This window comes from Sceloporus undulatus, chromosome 1 (assembly GCF_019175285.1).
Source record: "Sceloporus undulatus isolate JIND9_A2432 ecotype Alabama chromosome 1, SceUnd_v1.1, whole genome shotgun sequence".
Lineage (NCBI taxonomy): Eukaryota > Metazoa > Chordata > Lepidosauria > Squamata > Phrynosomatidae > Sceloporus > Sceloporus undulatus.
This window is the reverse complement of record NC_056522.1, coordinates 80,068,193-80,088,662: the sequence shown is the minus strand read 5'-3', so window position 1 is coordinate 80,088,662 and position 20,470 is coordinate 80,068,193. Positions and strand designations below refer to the sequence as shown.

General features: G+C 40.5%; 1 protein-coding gene across 3 annotated transcripts in view; it reads left to right on the top strand.

The window, feature by feature from the left end:
- Positions 1-4,718: 4,718 nt before the first annotated feature.
- Positions 4,719-20,470, top strand: part of FNDC1 (fibronectin type III domain containing 1) — a 63,910-nt gene continuing 48,158 nt past the window's right edge. For 2 of the 3 annotated variants that reach the window (XR_006101546.1, XM_042446486.1), the window contains exons 1-6: positions 4,719-4,884; positions 9,103-9,220; positions 11,284-11,471; positions 13,611-13,718; positions 15,169-15,357; positions 16,715-19,810. Coding sequence is in view for 2 of the 3 variants with exons in the window: in XM_042446486.1 (XP_042302420.1) it covers positions 4,833-4,884; positions 9,103-9,220; positions 11,284-11,471; positions 13,611-13,718; positions 15,169-15,357; positions 16,715-19,810 (3,751 nt within the window). In the remaining variant the exon portion in view is untranslated. Of the gene's footprint in view, positions 4,885-9,102; positions 9,221-11,283; positions 11,472-13,610; positions 13,719-15,168; positions 15,358-16,671; positions 19,811-20,470 lie in introns of those variants that run through there. The other variant, XM_042446485.1, reaches the window with a different exon arrangement.

Sequence of the window (20,470 nt, the reverse complement as noted above, 5' to 3'; positions counted from 1 at the left end):
TGGGCCATTGAAAATTGTGGAGGTCACCCCTCCACGGACATTCAAGTTCGTGGATCTCAGATCTGCAAGTTAGGAATGGCGACTGTATTTCAGATTCAGATAAAGAACAGTGTTATTCATTTATTTTAAAATGTATGTATATCAGTTTTATTTTATTTTTTGTACATGGAAATAGAAAACAGTAAAACCATGTGCAGTGAAAACTACATAACAATTTAGAACAAATAAAGTAGCAGTGATAACAGACATAAGCTCCTTAAGAGCACAATGAAGTCTTCATTACAGGAGCAGGGGACGGAGATGGCTCCCATATCAGCTGGGAGGTGAATCCAACCTTGATTTTCTTCTAAACTTTCAAGGTGTTGAATCTATGCTGTGGATTGTTGTGTTGATTTTGTGTGCCCTCAAGTCATTTCTAACTTATGGTGACCCTAAGGTGAACCTATCTGGGCTTTCTGGGCTTTCACCCAAGATTATTCAGTGGGTTTCCATGAACAAGCAGGGAATCAAACCCTGATTTCCAGAGTTGTAGTCCAATGCTCAAACCACTACACCTTGCTCACTATCCATGGTATGGTAGAGCTTCTCAATTCTCAATTTAATGTTCAATTTAAAATCTGGAGCTAATTCACCACTCCACTGACATTGGCGCTCCCTACCTGCCCTGTAATGAAAAAAAATGTTGAGAGCTAACATACCAGATGGTTTTTAAAAATGCCCCAAAATTGACCTGGGAAAAGAAATATAACCTTTCTGGCCAAAGAATTTCTAGCTCAAGACAATGCTGTACACTAGGGAAAGAAGATCCAGACCAACAATTACAAACATTTCTTAAAAACTAGAGGAACTGAAGGCAATAAGGCAAGAAACAGAGAAAAGATTAAATCATGGTTGATAAAAGGTGGTTGGCCTAAAATCAAGTCTCAGGAGCTATGGGAAATTAAGGACTTCTGGATGGTCAAAGAAGACTTGATAATAGAAAAGGGACTTCTGCTCCAAGAAGAATAAGCTGTTATTCCATAAACCTCAGACACCAGGCCTAATAAAAAAGATTCATGCAGTGACACTTTGGCATGATAGAGTGCAAAAGAGGATCATGCGACATACTTTATTGGCCAGGAAAGAGTGTCCCAATCCAGGCTATGGTAACCAGATGCTCCACATGTTTGAAATAGCAAAAAGGAAATGCCAAAGAGTCAATGGCACTTCAAGACATCTGTGATAGGTGAACTGGAATAGTTTAGGAACAAAACTTCTATTTGCTTAATGTACAATATTACAGTGGAAAGCATGGAGTTACCAATATAAAGGTAGACTATGGTAGTCAGTTCTGAGCTGATTCTAAGACATAAGATATGTGATGATATGTTCACTTCTAGCAGTTGTTCTCATGGTATACTGCTTCTGTTTGCCAGAGATACATAGGCAATGCATAAGAGTCCTGGCTTGGTCAGATGAGACTTTCTGCACTGGATGGAAGGAGTCAGTATGCAGCAGTTTTGTTAATCTATGCCAGTTGGACTAGAGGTTCAAATCTTTCCTTATTTTATTCTTGCATTAAAGAATAAATAAAAATAAATCCAAAAGAGTTATCCCTTTGTCTAGTTTTCATGAAAAATTTATTTCCACAAAAAAATTGTGTTTTTTTTAAACAAGTCAGAGCCAGAAATCCTTGCTGAACTACTGCAAACTACTCATCGATCTCTGCTTTCCCCAGAAAATAAAATTGTTCTTTTCAGTATTAGAAGTTGTCTATCACATTGCCTGTTGTTCAGTTTTTACTTTGTGAGTAAGAGGAAACTTTTCAAGTGCATGATAACTGGTTTTGCATGTGTTTTCACTGTTTCACACTAGTATGGTATACAGTCTAGATTTATAACTCTTTCTGCAAAACATGATTTCAGATTTTTGTTTTTTTAATTCATTCTCTTCTGGATTCACCAGTCTCAGGCCTCTTTCCAAACTAGTTGGCTGATGTACTTAGTAACCAATCCCAGAAACTGCTGAAGCTTCCCTAACATTCATTTCTTGGACATAAACTGCACCCACACCTCAGGGTGCATCTGCCATTCATGTTTAATGGATGGTCATATTTTCTCAAGACTGCCCTGGTAATTTCTAAATTTACCTCATTTGCTAACTTTCCCTGCTTCATGTCTAGTGATCTGCAGTTGATTTGGGATTCAGTGTCTAATTTAAACTGAACTTTTGTTTTGCTCTGCCAACTCCTTCTAGGAATAATAGCCATGCTGGCTCGGAATTCTAAGAACTGTAATCTAAAAAATAACTTTTCCAAGTTCTGTATCCATCATGATGTCTGAGGAATACTTTAAGTGAGAGACTTGCAATTCTTGCTCAGTAGTGTGTAGTGGTGACTTCCATGTTTGTGGGATATTGAAACTGCTCTGCATTTCAGTCTGAACTTTAAAGAAACTATCCAAGTTGCTGATTCTTATTCTCCATCGTAGTCTGGAATGGATTTACTGTCCCACTGACCTGGAAGCCACCAGTTGCCAATCATAATTCAGATACTGAAAGTTTATATGGTCTAGTTTCCAAATGTAATTAAAGAGTACCATTAGTTAATTTTGGAGCATCTGTGTTAGGAAAGCGGTCAATATTTTTATTGTGCTCTCGAAGGGAAGATGTAGACCAGATTGTTGAGTCAGACAGATTCTTGCTTGCAAGAAAATGTTTCTTATGTGCCTTAAACTAGAAGGAAGGGTGAGGGTGAGATGGAAGGTTCTGTCAGCCTTGGAGCCTGCTCATAATCATCAAAGTGTGTTTTTGCCCTGGTGGTTGCACACCCATCCATTTGACAGGGCCTGAAGGGGGGAGAAACTGTATCAAATTTCAAACAATCCCTTCAGTAAATATATTTTTATTGGACTTGGGTAAAATTAGTATACCATAAAAGAAAAAAAGAGAGAAAGATTTTGTAAAAACCTTTTATTTCCCTTGTCTAGAGGAAAGTTCCTAGATTATAAAACTGTAAGAAACAAAACATGGAGCTCAGATTACTTTTAATTTCAGATAACCTCCACAAGAACGCTCGCGTTTCCATTTTACACAATTTTTCATTAATTTAGAGCATGGTAAAAGCTGAAGAAAGCCTCTGGAAGTTTTTCATAGGAGTCAGAAGCTTGCCAGCAATGTATATTGAATTTCAAGGAAACAGCAGGAGAGAAGGTGCCCTCTAAATCTGCTGGGCAATTTGGCATCAAGGAGCTGAGAACAGAGACCCCAGTTCAGACCTAAGGCAGCACCGTATTCGTTTGCAGCTGGCATTCAGAAATATATAGTTGGAAACCCACCATAGGCCAGTGTTCCTGAATACTTTACAGTATCCAAGGCTGAAATACCTAATGATCCTTGCCTATTGTTAGATGGAGACAGGTCTTATTTAGGTAGCCCCCCAAGAAATCCAGTAAGATTCCTTGAGAGGAGGTTTCAAAACTAGAATGATAGGTTTGCTCCAGCAGGAATGGGCCAAAGACTCCTCTAACACAGTGGTGTCACTTGGAGGTGCAGGGGGTGCGGCGCATACCAAGTGACAGCTTAGAAAAGGGGTGACACCCTGCTGAGCACCCCCCCCCCCCACACACACACCTCCTTGCCATGCACCATGCTGCACAGCAGGGAGAGAGAGGCCCAGGGCACCCCTTCCTCCTTGCCCAGCATGGGTTTGTTTGTGTGCTGGGCAGGAAGGTAAGGGTATGCCCTTTTGGCCCTGCCCCCAAAGCCCTCCCCCACACCGGGTGACCCCCCAGTGTGGTACTAGTCTAACATATCGGGTTAGGCTGGGTTCAAAGGTCAAGAGGCCAGGGATATTCTGGGATCCAAGTTGAGTTCCAATCTGGGAGAAATCTGAGCAAAATGTCCTTCCGCATCTGATCATTTCCTTTCTAAAAGGAAAAGAAGAAATGGTATTGCTGCCTGGCAAAGGTGGGAAAATGGAGTGCAGGAGATGGGGGGGGCAGATAATGGTGCAACTGGAACAAATAATCCAGAGCCCTTAATGGTTAGGGGTCCCATGATTGTTAGGGGTCCCACTGCAAACGCAAACACAGATACATACATGTTTCTTGTACTGAGTGATGTTGCCAAGTGATAAAAGGTCCTGGGGAGAGAGGAGAGCAGTAGACATCTCTCTCTCTTTCCCTCCCTAAGAGTTGGAATATCTATTACCCATCCTGGCCCATTTCCCAGCTGTGGTTAGAAATGGGTATAGTGGATGTTGTATTGATTTTGCTGCCTCTGTGACTTCAGGCTGGGTGGTGCTACCTGGGATACAGGCAAGAGAGGTATACCCTCTCTTTCAGCCTGAAAGAGGCTGGCTCTGGTCTCAGGGAGGATTCTTCTAGGCGCCACAACATCACCAAGCCTGATCTACCTCAGTGCAAAACCAATACCTCCTCCGCTGGAGGACAGCTCATATATGTACATAAAAGGGGACTATTAACACTGGTGAGGAAATAATTCCTGATTTATACCTCTCTGTACTCTTTGATTCATAAAGCCTTGGCTGTGCTCCACTGTCTATCAAACCTTTGCCTGCAAAATGAACAACTCATGGAGCTTCAGAAATGCCTGTTCCAGCACTCTTTGTAGGTCAACTGCTTGAGGGTCAATCTTCATTTATCTCCTTGTTTTCTTTTACATTTTTTTAAGAGAAGGACGTGCCAAGCAGACCTTTGAGATTTCGCATCAGATCACCACCCTCATCTCCTGATAGATCGCCTGTTCGATGGAGGCTACCCCTTTCTTCAGGGTCAAGAAACTTCCGTAGATATCCAGGTTACCACTTGGGATATGGGGAAAGCAGCAGAAAGATGAGCTATAAACCACTGCCAAAAGAAAGAAGCCATGACATTAAAAAATTAGGTAAGCCAAATTTTACTGGCAGTAGATTTGCCCTCCATTTCATGTCATGCATAATAAATGTTCTTTTGAATTTCTTTGGGATGAAGAGTTTCCTCAGTTATTTTTCCCTGGTCATTTGGTTCAATGAGGTATTTCATTCATTAGAATGGATTAATGTATGAAAATACAGTATATGGAATTTGACTGTACTTGTCATAAGCGGCCAAGAAGGCAATTAGTAGCATGCGATTAAGCCTTGTCAGGATGCCATATACAATGTGAGCAAATGGATCAGACAATACAGTGGACCCTTGTTATACGCTGGGGTTTGGTTCCAAGATCCCCCGTTGATAACAAAATCCGTGGATGCTCAAGTCCCATTAAATATAATGACATAGCAAAATGGTGTCCCTTATAAAAATGAAAAATCAAGGTTTGATATTTGAAATTTATACTTTTTTTGGAACATTTTCAAATTGTAGATTCTTGAATCCCCGTATAAAAAAATCTGTATATAAGAAGGGCTGACTGTATTGGGTTAGAAATACTACATAGTAGGGAACTAAATATATTAATGGTGGTAAATGACATGAGCTAAACTATAGTAACTAATAGAAGGGGGGATCTTGCTAATTTTGCAGTGTTGCTACTCAACTGAGCAGTCACGCTCCAAGTCTTACATCACTTCCAGTTAATTTCAGTTGAAGTCAAATTTGGCAGTATTATTGGGGCTGCTAGTTTTAAATGGGTTATTGGCAAATCTAGCCACTAGCACTTTAGTCTTACTGTGATCCTCTAACCGTTATACCATGTTTGTTATGTACTATGCTGTGTTATAATTTATTCTTAAAAAGTAGAAAACAAATATTAAGAAGTCACACCTCACAAGTGATAGTTTGAAATCTATTAAATGTACTAAAGAGTATGATATTGACAAGCAAATGATGGGATGCATTCTGGAGACTCCCACTAACTTACTGTGTATACTTGTGTATAAGTTGGAAAAATTTTGACAAAAAATTTGACCCAATAAACCTGGATTGGTTTATCCATGGGTCAATGCTGAAAACATGATGACAAAGCTGGCTGGATGAGCCACGCCATTTTGGGTGCTTGAGGTGGAGTGGAGTGTCAGTGGCCATTTTTAATAGGGGCTTACTGTGTCAGCTTTGTGAGGTTTTACAGTCTTTCTGCAGTTTTCTCAAGGTGAAGCTTATAGAATAAGCCCTTATTAAAAATGGGGGTTACCTTGGCTTTCCTCTGAGACCTTCCCTTTTTGTTGAAACTCATTTGTTGTCCATAGTGTGAGATGAGAGCGCAGTTACAGAGCTCATGCTTGGCATTTTGAAAGACCCAGTTTCATCTACTGTTTTTCTTGTTAAGGAAGCTTTTCTAGTGTTTGGATAGGGAAAAACCTTTTCTTGTATTTCAGGGGAAACTGCCGGCCAGACTGTGTCAACACAAAGGAGCTTCAGTTGTCCACAATTATTTTAATTTTAATTCTGTATTTTAATTTTGAAATTATAGGTGTAAAATCTAACAGTCTAATGAGATTATCACATTGCTTTTAAAGTGCCTTATCCCTGTCAGAATAAAGGCACATTTAATTTTACAATGGGGTGTTATCACACTCACCGGTGGCTAGCCAAATGCAACCTGTATGCAGCCCGGATCCCAGCCGTGCTTATCCAGTGGCTTTTCAAAAATGAGATTTTGCCATTTTGAAAAGCCACTGGACAAGCATGGCTGGGATCCGGGCTGCATATGGGTTGCATTTGCCCAGGCACTGGTGAGTGTGATAACACCCAGTTTTAAAAATAATGTGCCTTTATCCCGTCGGGGATGAGGCACTTTAAAAGCAATGCAATACTCTCCTAATTGTATTAATTGGGGCATTTAGTGACCCTTAACCATTACAATGTTTGGGAGGAATTCAAGGTATTTTTAAAAACCTTTTAAGTTAAAGAAACAGGGCAGAAAATTGCTGACTGGCTGCAGTTGCTCACCTCTGATCTAAAAGGAGGTAACACAACATAAAAAAAGGAATAGAGAAGAAAAAGGGGGGAAAGGGGGGGAGAGAAGACATCTTTCAGAAGGACCAATGCAAAGCCCCTCCTGCCTCCCATGCCTCTTTAATATTTCTGGTTGTACATTGATTATTACTTCATATGTAAGCAGAGACTGGGAATGAATGCAGCTAAATTTCCATATAAACAATACAGGAAATCCAGCTGTTACTTGTTAGCCTTGAAGATAGGCCCAAGAATGAAAGATGACGTTCTAGTCTTGATGTAGTGGGAGGAGCAGATGATGGGAAATGAAAGCTAGAGGCTATTTCCTAACCCCTAACCTCAAGATGGTGGTGGTAGTGCCAATTGGTCAGTGCGGGTCAGGGCTTGCATGGCACATTGAGCAAATTGCCCTAAAAGAAGGAAATGTCAATCATTTTTATCTTAAAAAGTAAAATTCATCTTGGCTCCAGTATAGATAGTAAGGATGTAATGGAATAATCTTATCTTCATGGGGTACAGTCTTCAGCTGTCTGATCTAATTTGTCTCTGGAACAAATGTGAAATCCTGGTTGCTTAGTGGGGAATTAGGAACAGGTGGTGTAAAATAGGAAGCAGAGATTTTGCTTCTAGCCCACAGATTTGTAGAGTGTTGTGTTGACGCTAGCTGAGTATTTCATGTTGCATTCAGTTCACAGCTCCAGTTCAAGGAAGATGCACCAAAGAAAGGCGTCAAAGAATTTCTATAGGGAAAAAAGTGCCAGGGCTGCTCTCAAAAGAGACCAAAGCTTGGGAAAAAATACTTTTTTGGACTACAACACTGGGGCATTCTGGGAGTTGTTATCCAAAAAAGTGACATTCATGAGTTCAGGTACCAGTGGAGGAATGAATCAATGCAAATGGGATCTGTGTTGCTTTTGTAAGTCCATTCCATTTTGTTTAAACATTAACGTACAGATTACACAAAATTCTAAAAGAAGAACAGCTTCCTTTGCAATTCTGTGAAGTTGTTCAAAGGGTGCCTTTAATTTTTTTTTTCACCAGGGCATTTGGCTGTTGTTATGCCTTTTTACAATGGGACTCCATGTGCTGTTGAGGTGGGCATAGACAAAGTAATTTATTAATTTATATAGAGCAGAAGGTGAGTTGTGAGATGTGTTTGAGGGGTTCTCCTTTAGGATATCTTATCCAATATTTCTGAATGAGCTACTGTGCACATAAAGCAAATTAAACCCTTTTGTATAACTTGTCTATCATTGGTCTCAAACAGATAGCCCAAAAGGACCACCATCAGGCTGATCTGGGGGTGGGATGTGCACATGCTAGAGCCACCTAATGTGGCCCAAACCCAGCTGCAAAAGGAGTGGTTTCTTACCAACCACTCTTTTTCATGGCCTGTTTGGGCTGGTGGCAGTGGCTGCTATGGGGCCATGGTGTCTGGTTGCCACAGTCCCACAGTGGTCCCAGCGTAATCAGGGTGAGAGTGGCCTCTGACCACTCCTTTTGCCCCATCTGCTTCACCCCAATATTACCAATAATATTGGTAATTACTAATAATTAAAATTATCATTACAGGTAGAGTATCCCTTATCTGGAATTTTGAAATCCTAAATATTCCAAAATCCAAAATTGTCCACATGGGTAACTGAGATAATGACACCTGTGCTTTCTGATGGTTAAATATACACAAACTTGGTTTCGTGCACAAAATTACTAAAAATATTGAGTATAAAATGACCATCTGAAATCCAAAACACTTTTGGCCCCAAGCATTTTAAGATAAGGGATATTCAACCTGTAATAGGCTGTTCCATGAGTTCCTGAGCTGTAAAAGAAAGGTCCAAGGATAAGCCATTCAGGCAAAGTGCAGGATGACCTCTTTGTTGTGTCGCCTGTTACTTTATTCCTTTATTAATATCACAGCTTGAATACTTGTTATGTTAACAAGCATAAGACAGAAGAAATGCTGTAGTGGATCACAGCAAAGTCAGAGTGCTTGTCCTAACTTCTGTCTTCTGCACAATCTGGTTTTACCATGTCTCCTCTTAGTTGCCTGCCCTCCCCCAAACTAAAGAGCCCCAAATATTGTAAGCTTACTCTACAGGGGAGTTGCCTAGACTTTGGTAATTTTAGTTGCCCCTTTGTGCACCTCTTTCAGCCCTGCAATATCTGAATAAGTTGTGATGCCCAAAATTCTCATTATTGGCTTGCTCTTATGATCTTTTTTCAGAGGAGGATGAATTGGAGGAGGTGAAGGACATCACTGTTCGTGTTATGTCCTCTCAGTCAGTGCTGGTTACATGGACAGATCCCATCTATGAGAAACAGAGAAAAGCTGCCACTTCCAGGTATGTAAGCATCATGATATCTGTTACGCAGGTGCTATTTTTCTCAGGGATGAGCAACTGTTGTTGTTTTTTTGTACTCCTTTTCTCCTGTTAGGTCCACAGAGTGAAGAGAAAAGAAGAGGAAGTGTTTTGTGTTTGTTTTGTTTTGTTTTAAATTGGGGTTAAGGAAATATTGCTTCACCTGTTCCCCCCCCCCCAATATTATTATGGTCAGCTGGGCATGATGGGCACAGTGTCTCACTCCCTGAGTGTCCATCCTCTTTGTTGCCATTCTCTTCTTTCCCGCTGTCACTGTTGACCATTCACTTGGGTTGCCAGATGTCCAGACGTGGTCTTGAGTCTCCAGTTTTTATGGATCATCTCTAGGTGGGAGACATAGCAAGGAGGAGAGTAGAAATGTCAGATGCCATCTGTAGACCACTTGCAGGCCTTAAAGCTGCCTTAGAATATGAACCCCTGAAGTTAACACTGGTTTTATTAAATCAGTCCAGCTTAACATAGTGGAGGAGCAATAGTAAAGTGGTAGAGCATCTGCTTTGCACACAGAAGGGTCTAAGCGCAGTCTCCAACATCTTCATGTAGGGTTGGGAAAGAATGCTGCCTGCAATTGTAGAAATTACTGCCAGTCAGAGTTGACAATACTGGGCTTGGTGGATGAATGCCCTGACTTACTGTAAGGCACTTTTCTAATTTCCTAGGTACTTAATGCTGTTTTATACTCTATGACTGTAGTAACATTACAGCAGGGTGACAATGGAGGCTTCCATCTCTTCTTCTCCACTCTCACTAGAAAGTCAAATGGGATTCAAAGTACTTTAAGTATCCAAGGAAATTTGGGAATTACCATTTTTTGGTTCTTGGAATGCTCTGCTGAAGTCCTAGTCCTCCCTCTTGGTCCCCCCCCCCCTTCCACAGACATATATAATACATTTTCTGGAGTTGAGTAATTGGGCAATCATTTAAAGTAGCTTTTAGGGTAGTCCCAAAGATGACCTTCCACATACCGAAGGTGTCTTACATTCAGATATTTTTTTTTAAAGTTTACACTTCATGCTTGTGCAAAGAAAGGTAGCATTGTACAAGAAAAGTAAAATTAAATTTAAAAATACTCTTTTGCTTGTGTGAAATCTTGCAGAAGCACGCAAACTGCTATAGAACCTACCTCTTCTAGATGAATACAGGTTTTTCTATTAATCTCTCTCCACAAGTGTTCCCAAATAAGAGCTTGTTGGAATTCTCATTCTGTTCAGGAGTTGTTGGATCCAAACTTCTGTTTGTAATGTAATTGCAACACATGACACTGAACAAAAGGAAACACAATCATGCCCAGATTACCATCTCTCATACATCCTGTTCAAGCATTCATTAAAAGTGGTGAAGGGAAGAGTTATATGCCAGCACTGCTGTCCTGTCCTGTTTCTCTCTGTGTTTGGAGTGTAACAGTCTGAAGAAGACACCCTTCTGTGTGTGTTGATGCTCTCCACACAATCAGATACTTGGGGGAATGTGGAAATGCACATACGAACAGTGGCAGTGGAGAGGGGCAGGGCCATATACACCACTCCTCATGTATTATTTTGAATCCTTTCATTGAGCGGTCATTTAGATGTGGGTTTTTTTAGTGTGATGATGCAAATCATCATACTCATGCATTGCGGGTTTGTTATTCACACTATTGAACCGCATTATTCAGCACTAATGCACATCTCTGCAAGTTCAGTTTCTCAACATGTGCAAGCATTATATCGATTATCCCAGATTAAGTGGATTTTTTGGCAGCCCCTCCAAACTGAAACAGATGCATTCAGGATGAAAGTCAACAATGGAGATTTAACCAGAATTCACCCTAGATTATTTTCACGGTGTGAATAACTCCTAAGACACATGAATGGGTCTATAGTTGCTGAGTTTTTTCCTGTCCATTAATAATTTGCCTAGCATATCAAGTGAAGACAGTCTGATCTATTGTTTGGAAGTGGATGGACTTGTGAAGGTATGAACAAGTATTGCTCTGCATTGTTTATTATTGTGATTAATAACGTCCCTTTCTGTACTATTTCCAGGCAGTACAGTGTCCGTTACAGAGAGAAAGGGGAATCGGCAAGGTGGGATTACAAGCAAGTACATAACAGACGAGTGTTGGTAGATAAACTGATTCCAGACACCATGTATGAATTTGCCATTCGAATTTCACAGGGAGAAAAGGAAGGCAGGTGGAGTGCCTCAGTTTACCAAAGGACTCCAGAAGCTGGTATGTATTATATTATATTTTATAATCTGTAAATAATTTATCTGACAGATCAGCAACTTGGAGGTAGTTGTTTCACATGTGAATGCGCCTCATGAAACATCTCCCTGTTCATTTCTTGAACAACTGATTATTCACTTAATTAGTGACTAGACTTCTCTGCAGGAAAGAGTTCTAATGAAAATATGCACCTGTTGTTCGGGTGGGTTCTATACCTTTAGCTCCACTTCTGATCTTTCATGATATCTGAGCTCACCCCATTCTGTGAATCTAAAACAGCCCGTATTTCTCCCCCTACACATCTCCTTTCACAATATTAGTTGTCCATTGGAAGAACAGCGTGTGCGGAAATATGATGACATTGATAAGTTCTAATAGGTGCCATTGAAGGAGGCCTGTATGCATGACTTCTGTTTTTGGAGGACAGTGTGTACATTTAGTGAAGGCATAGTTAGCAGTAGCTCTTGATATTTTTTGGATTACCTATCATCATTCTAAGCCCTCACCATTGGCAGCAGTATTTTTGCATTCCTCCATAACAGTGTCCCTAGCTTCAGTACAGACTTCCTCTGGCTCCTAGTAAATGAGGCTTAATAGTGCAAATCTTTTTTTTTAACATTATTTTTAAATTCGACAGAGATATTCTTCAGGTTGTATTTTGGCACAGTGGCTGTTTCATGTTCTTCTTTAGCTTTACTCCAGTTTTTTATATTAGCAGTTCATGGTCTGTGCCACAGTCTGCTCCTGGTCTTGTTTTTGCTTCTCCATCTTGTGCTTCTAATTATGTAGTCTATCTGATTTCTATACAGTGGGTCCTCCATATTGGTGGGCTTTGGATCTGCTAATTTGACTACCCTTGGATCATCACTCACCATATATATTTAATTGTGATAATGTCAGTGCACATGTGCTTAAGTGTGTGCATTCACATCACTGCCATTGAATAATATCGGGTATGATTATCTGGGGGGGGGGAGGTTTATGTCAGAGGGAACTCTGGAACCAAATCCCCACAGATATGGCCCACTGTATTGGCCATTAGGTGATGCCCAGGTATATTTGCTTATTTGGCTGTTTGAAGAATGTGTTTACAATGAACAAACCATTGGCTTTGCAGAATTCAATCACTCTCCTGCTTTAGTAGGTTGGGAGAGAAAATAAACCTCAACAGATACACTAACCGAAACAAGTAGAATAGTAACAACACCTACCTTACCTCAGATCCCTCTGTTGGTTGAATGAGAGAGCAGGGGAGGAGTGGCTAAACAAATGCTAAAGAGGGTATAAACTGGGAACCTTTTTAGCAACAAGACACTAGATTTTGCTATCTGCAAACTGGTTCATCTTTAGGCTACTGCTGCTAAGTTATTTAATACCCAACCAAACATTGGTGTATAGATAAGGCTAAACAGGCACTCTAAGAGAGAGGATGTCACCAATTCTTGTTTTACTATGTCTAGTTTCCCTTAATTCATTCTTCTCATATTCCATGTTCCTATAATATATGCAGTGAAGTTTCAGACTTTCCTTTCATCTCTGAGTAGGCCAGCAGCTGAACATCTTTTTGGCTTCAGTCCAGTGGCATCATTAGCCACAATGCTACTCATAGTTGTCCTCTACTATATCCCAGTAATTTGTTCAGTGCCCTCTGACCTGTGGATGCCATCTTCTGGCACTACCTCTTGTTTCACTTTGGATTATCTCATTGAAAGGGTTTCATGTTGAAAGATATTTAAAGGGTTTTTCCCATGTCTCCTTCTGCGTCATGCCATTGCTGTTATCTTTAAGAGATGTTCCACTGGTGTCATACCCCACTATTGCTGCTGGTCAATAGCTCTTTGGTATATTTAGATGGGCTCCTCAGCAAAAGCCTATTTGACATGTAAAACTCTTGCATTACAGGAACATACAGTCCTTACACCACAGAAAGGTAGTTCCATAGTGGGAAAATAGATTTAGGAAACGCTTATTGGGGGGCGGGGCGGGCGATGACTCCTAGAATCTCACAGTTATCAGAGTCACACCATGGGAGTTATAACAAACAAAAAAATTCCCCCCACAATTTTAAAAAACAAGCTCAAGACCAAGTCTAACTCCATTAGGCATTGACTATTCCTTTTTTGTCTCCTGTATATTCAACAGCCCCCACTAGTGCACCAGAAAATCTGAATGTTTGGCCAATAAAAGGGGAAACTCCATCCGTTGCTGCTACTTGGGATGCTCTTTCAGAGAGTGAAGGAAAAGTGAAAGGTAGGTAGTTGACTTGGAGATCTAAGTTTCAGACCAGCTTTGCTCCAGTGATGGTGCTTGTATGGGGTGCAACCATAGCATGGGCTCCTTCCATTTTGCCTGTAGCTTATCATTTGACTACTATGGGGACACAAGGAAACAAGGTTGTACTTGCTTCAGTGCTACCAGCATAATGTAAAGACGTAGTCTTACTATATGAAGATTTTTTAGCATAAAATGGAGTCTACAGTCAGCATCTTTACTACTAGGGTCAGTGCAGATATACCATTTCAGCATGCCCTGCTCCCTCCTTATCCTCTGGTGTGCCATATTCAGGACAGAGATACTGGTTTGTTTGAAGACTTCCCTGTTTTCAGATATTGGCTTAATATTGTTTCCAGTTCCTGACTTAATACCTGGCCTCTAAACTGGCATTAAACTGAAGTTCTCCCATTTTGGATGAAATGGGCAACCCTGGTGTAGACAAATCAGGATTTACATGCTAAAACAATCATACAAGGGAAGACCTGGAAAGGTGGTGGAGGAGGTATGTCACTTGCACACAGCTTCAATTTGTAAATCAAGATTACTGAAGCCAGGAACATGCACGAGGACCCAGGAAGCATGCTGCCAGAGCATCAGTCGCTACCAGCATACGTATGGTGACATCAGGGCAGTGGAAACTGTTCCAACTTGTTTATTTCCTCCTTGGGTTTACAACTGCAGCTTGCAGGTACTTTCTGTTCCTTTGGCTGCCACTTGGAAGCAGGTGTGGGCCTAAGTCTACTCCAGTAGCCCTTGCAGAGCTTCTTTGGGAGAATGAGGACAGCCAGAAAGTCCTGAATGCACTCTGTAGCTGGTCAGTGGCTAAGGGAACAGCTGTGCCTGTACACACAAATTGGCACTGTACAAGAAGGCACAGGATACCACCATACAGAAAGGAAGGAAAACTGACTGACCTAAGATTATACTTACACATGTCACCATGTGGATTCTAGCCATTGTTTTCTTGAAATGATAGCTACTGAGCCATGGTGGCCTTGAAATATTTATTACACTGCCATGTGCTATCAGTGCATTAGCAAAGTTGTACCCTATGGACTGCACTTTTTACTAACTCTTGGTTTACATCAATTTGTGATTCATTCTGTGCCTGTATATCTATTGATAGCCAAGGTAGTAGTAGTAATAGTAGTATGAACTGTAAAATACTGGGTGAGAAAGTCTGGGGTATTTAATTAATACAGTATTGGACATTTGTGTCTTAAAAGTTTGATTAAATGTTCATGCTTAACTCAACGTACTTTATATAAATGATGTCTTTTATACCCCAGCTGTTGACTTGACGTGCATTGCCAGTGTATTAATTTTAGTAATGCACGTTCTAATTCATCCTACCCATACAGTCTGTCCGCTGGAAACAGGATTGTTTTCAGTTTCCTCCTTCCAACCGTCTGCCAAATCATTTCAGAATACATTCTCTCATACGCCCCCGCTCTCAAGCCCTTTGGAGCAAAGTCTATTTCCTACCCGGGAGACACCACATCTGCCCTAGTGGATGGCCTGCAGCCTGGAGAGCGCTATATTTTCAAAATTCGTGCAGCAAACAGGAGGGGCCAAGGCCCTCAGTCGAAAGCCTTCAGTGTTGTTTTGCCAGGAGGTAAGCATGGAGTCTGCACTGTTCATCCTGTCTCTTTCCTATTTCTTTGTGTTCTCAGTATTTTATTAATACCAATGAATTAATTTGGAGTAGTGCCTTTCCATTTTGAGGATGCTGAAGCATAGATACGAGTGCCTTATTTTAGGCAGTGTGGAAGAGCATTTTGCTAGAGGAGCGGTGGACAACCAGTAGATTAAGATATGTGCATTCCTCAGTTTTATTCCACAACTTTTTTTCATGTACTTAGTTCAGATCTCTGGGAGTAGCATTGAGAAAAGCATAGATAGATAAAGGGGATAGAGAAAATGGAATGAATCGTTTTTGGCTTAGGCCTCAGTTCCTGGCCTACTGGTGACTCAGGCCTTGGCATGAGGTCTGCAAGAGAAATGGGAATCTTGATAGGGAGCAGGTTCCCTGTTTTTCTTTTAGATTAAGCTTGTAAAGGTGTTTTTTTTAAATATATAATTCCCAGAAATCGTAATGGTCACATGGGCTGGAGGATTCTAGAAGTTGTAGTCAAAAAAGTAACTTTTCCAAGATGGGGTTCTAGAGTATGTAGACTCAAAGACATGAGCTTCTGTTCCAGATTTGGGATCTATAGTCTGATACCCTAGGTTTTTGCTTGCTTGTGAAAATACTCATAAACCAAAATGCTACATGCTGTTCAGCAACAAGCAGAAGGACTGTTTGAACTTTACACTAATTGGCTAAAACACAAAGATTTGGCAGAGAACTGGCTTCTTATCAGGCACTGCTACAATAATAATTTTATCTCGGAAATTCTCAAAATCCTCTGCTGTGAGATTTGAAGTCTCATTGTTTGAAATGTTCCCCCAATAACGAATATCTTTATTTGATATCTAGTGAATTTAAGTTTGATGTTTGATTTCAGTATATAATTTCTCACTGTATTTTATAGTCATACTATTTAGTCTCTGAAACCATTTAGTGGATAATAGACAATAGTGTTTATTTTTGGCAGCAGATGTTTATAAAAATGTTTGATTCTTGGAAAAAATTAAAGCCATTTCTAAAGCCTACAAGTCTTATGCTCTCAGGTTTTGCACTAAATCCTCACCTTCAAAGATGCAGTTTTATTCTATCACATTTTAAAATGGTCAGGGTTTGAATATTTGTGAGTTTTCTTTTCATTTTTTAATCCCATGGTTCTGTGAGGAAAGGTTGTATATTCGGGATAGTTTTTTTTTCATTGACATAATTTTAAAAAATGGAGTGGGCTGGCTGTAAACATACATTTCACTAGATGATTTCTCTTCTCTGTTCTCTTCTTGTAACTGTTGTTTGCTTTTATAGGATTCTATGTCAATCTCTCTCTGGTTTTCTGATTTTGTTGTAGCTGTAGATGAATCAAAGATTGGTCAACAAACAAATATTGAAGAAGATCCAGAACCAAGAACATCTGGGAATAATGTGGCTTCATCCTCCTTTCAGGTGGCTTCCTCATCTGAAAATCTCTCATCGTCCTCTTCCTCTAAGCATTCGCATTCCCGTCCATCCAGTTTTCCTGATGGCAGAGACTTGAAAGGTCCAATTCCTGACCTAAAAAATAAGGTCCTAGCTGGTGGTAGAGTTCTTACGAAAAACCAGCCATCATCTGGAAAAGGAGGAATGGTGAAAACTGATTCACACTCCACAAAAGGCACTGCTGACCATGATTCTTTCCAAGAAACACCAACAATGCAGCCAAAAACTCAGGCTATGAAGAGCAGTGTTAAATCCCACTCCCCTTTGAAGCCATCACACACTGTCAGTTCCTCAGGGAAAATACCTCTTAGGTTACGTACACCAGTAAGGACAGGGAAGACAAGTATTGATCAGCAAAAATCATTACCTTCATCCTCCTCTTCCTCCTCCTCCTCCTCTCACTCATCATCATCTTCCATTCCTAAATATACAGAAAATGAAACAAAGAATCTAGGACAGGACAGGACTACTTTAGATAGTAGTCTACCTGTTGATAATGAAAGTAATGATCAAGTTGACAGTGCAGAGGAAAAGCCAGTAGTGTTTCCTAAAACTCCAGGAGATAGTCATTTGATTTTACATTCAAATCAGCAATCTTCTGCATCTGGTAAGGTGGTTCATAGTCATCCCACCAAATTGCACACTAATTCACACCATCCCTCTTATCAGGTAGTTCCGTCTGATACTAGTGATACTCTTGACATTTATAACAATGGGGAGACAGAAAAAAGGGAGCAAAAGCCAGCTTCCAGGTCTGTTTCTCCGCAGGGTGGTTCATCTCCATCTTTGCATACAAAGACTTTGTCCCATTCCAGTCGTCAAACATTAAGAGACCCAAGAATAGCCACCTCTGCTGTTTCTGGTGCAGTTACCCATACTTTACCCATACACTCACATGGCTCCTCTTCTGTTAAACGTAAGCATAATGGAAGATATGATTCTAATAATAATGGCAGTAACAATGGTGAAAGAGATGAAGATGAAGACAAACGGCGAGGTTCGTCATCTTCTAGATCTAGTTCTAGAGTCTCTTCAAGCCAGGCTGTATCTGAACGTTCTGATCTGTTCAAATACAGATCTGCCCTTACTATGAATCGATTTGCAAACAGAGCAAGTAATATTCATGATACCAGGATACAGCCCTCAAAAGATCCCTCCACAACACAGCCCTCAAAGGTTCACCCTCAGTCCAATTCTCACTTAACATCTGGAATGTCTAATTCCAATATTGATAAAGAACTGGAAGCTGAAGATGAAAAACCTCTTTCATCAACCCTTTCCCATGGCCATTCACCATCATTTTCTAAATCTTCAGTGGATTATTCCAGAAAGAGAATTCCTCTGGCTGAATCTGAAAAGCATCACAGAGTTGTGGCCACTGACAAATCTAATCCCACAATCACACAAGAAGAAAGTTATAGTGAAGAAAAGGAAACCACAGATACAGATTCCTCACATAAATACTCAGGTGGACAGTCTCCAGTATCTGGACATTCTCCCTCCTTAAATAGGCATCGTTCTAGTGTTTCTCACCAGTTAACAAATGGTCAGAGTTCAAGGTCCAGATCAGCATCCCCATTTACTGAACCCATATCTAGGACCTCTGTGGAGAGGTCATCTCCTCTCCAGTCTTCTGCTTCCAGATATCAACTTAATGGCTTAGAGAACAAAGATACATCTACTAAATCAAAACAGTCTTCACCTTTGTCTAAAACAACATTAACGGGAGGTTCTCATGCCTTGTCACGTAAAACACTCCAACCAGAAAACAGCCATTCTTCAAAAACATTAACTGATCAATCACAATCTCAACATTCCTTAAATTCAAGAAGCCATTCCACATTAACATCTCATCAAAGTCATGAAAAGACAGAGGATGAAGATGATGGAAATTCTGAAGAAAAGTATTATGGAGAAACAATAGATAAGGAGGAACAGAGACATTCTCATTCAGTTGCTGCCAAAGAAGTCTTTCCAACTAGGAGAATGTCTTCAACTTTATCTCAGGGAAGTACCAGTCCTCTCTCAAAACATTCTGATTCTCGTACGAGTAAATCTGATGAAAGATCTCCATCTCAGCGTGAGTCTTCCACTTCCTCAAAAAGATTAAACTTGTCACCTGGAAAACCTTCTGGGTCAAAGGTTATTTCTTCTAGTGAGGATACATCTGATGGATATAGATTGCATGCATCTTCCCATCAGTCCAAATATATTCAGCCATCATCTACCTCCTCGAAAGACACAGTCAAAAACCATCAATACAACAGAGAAACATCTTCCTTATCAAAATCCTCCTCACCTTCTCAGAAACAAACCCATCCTTCCATGCCCCGTTATCCATCCAGCTCCAAAGTCCCTACTAGGACAGAAGTCCGAACAGACAAAAAATATGGACTTGCTGAGCCAATCTCTAGAAAAGTAGAACTTTCTCCAAAAACATCTTCCTCTAAAACGCATCACTCACTTTCAAGCAATGATGACAAAGACGATGAGTCTGACCTATCAGAAACAGAGGAAACCCCCACGCTATCTTCAGCAGCAAGGTGGCGATCTTCCTCAGTTTCAAGAGGCAGTAAAAGCTTAAATAATAATGTTGCTAATGGTAAATCATCAAGCCGTGTTTTGCCTCATAAAGCAAAATTTGCTGATGAGGAGGAAGAGGATGAAGAGGAGATGAAGGAGGAGGAACATCCTACTTCCAAAACACTGAATGCTGCCCCATTGGGCAGATCTCCTTTTTTGACTTCCAGGACTTCTCAGATTTCTAAAAAACCTCATGCTTTGCCTAAAGTAAACTTGGCTCTGCCACACTCCTCAGGCTCTACTTCTGTATCTACTCATCCCACTTACTCTACTTCTTCAATACATTCTTCAGCTTCCCCCTCAACATCCCCCAATCAGCGAACACAGAATTCAAGATCGTTCAATCCTTCTCAACGACAACAACTCCGATTTCCTCACAGACAAGGTAATGAGCTGTTAATTATTTTTCCCCTGGATATTATGTCTCATCCTGATTTACAAAAATAATGCTTTATTATATGAAGTTCCCAAATGTGCTGTCAGATCACCAACAAAGAACTGGTTTTTTTCTGAAACCACCTGTCAGTTCTATTATTTCACTAAAGAGATTATCACACAGAGACTTACTGTTCTTAAAACGTGGCTAGATCATCCCTAAAGTGTGAGGGTGTGATCGCCGGTCACACTTGTCTACCATGATGAAAACATCATGGAGGCGTCCCATCATTAAAGATTTGCGGAGCCCCCCATTTCTCTGCATAATGGAAGTTCTTGTTATGCAGAGAAATGGCAGCTTCATGAACGCTTTAATGACAGGATGCCTCCATGACTATTTCATCACGGGAGACAAGTGCAATGGGCGATCACACCCTCACACTTTAGGGACAATCCAGCCATGTTTTAAGAATGGTGTGCCTCTGTGTGATAAGCTCCTAGGATTCATATATTACTTTTATTTCTTGTATAATTTCACATCCAAATTTACTAGAGCATTTTAATAAGCAGACTGTATTTTTAGTGCACATCCAGGGATAGGGTAGCCATCCTTATGTCCTCTACTTTAAAGGATGCCTTTGCGGGCCTGAAAGCTTATCCTTTACGCAGG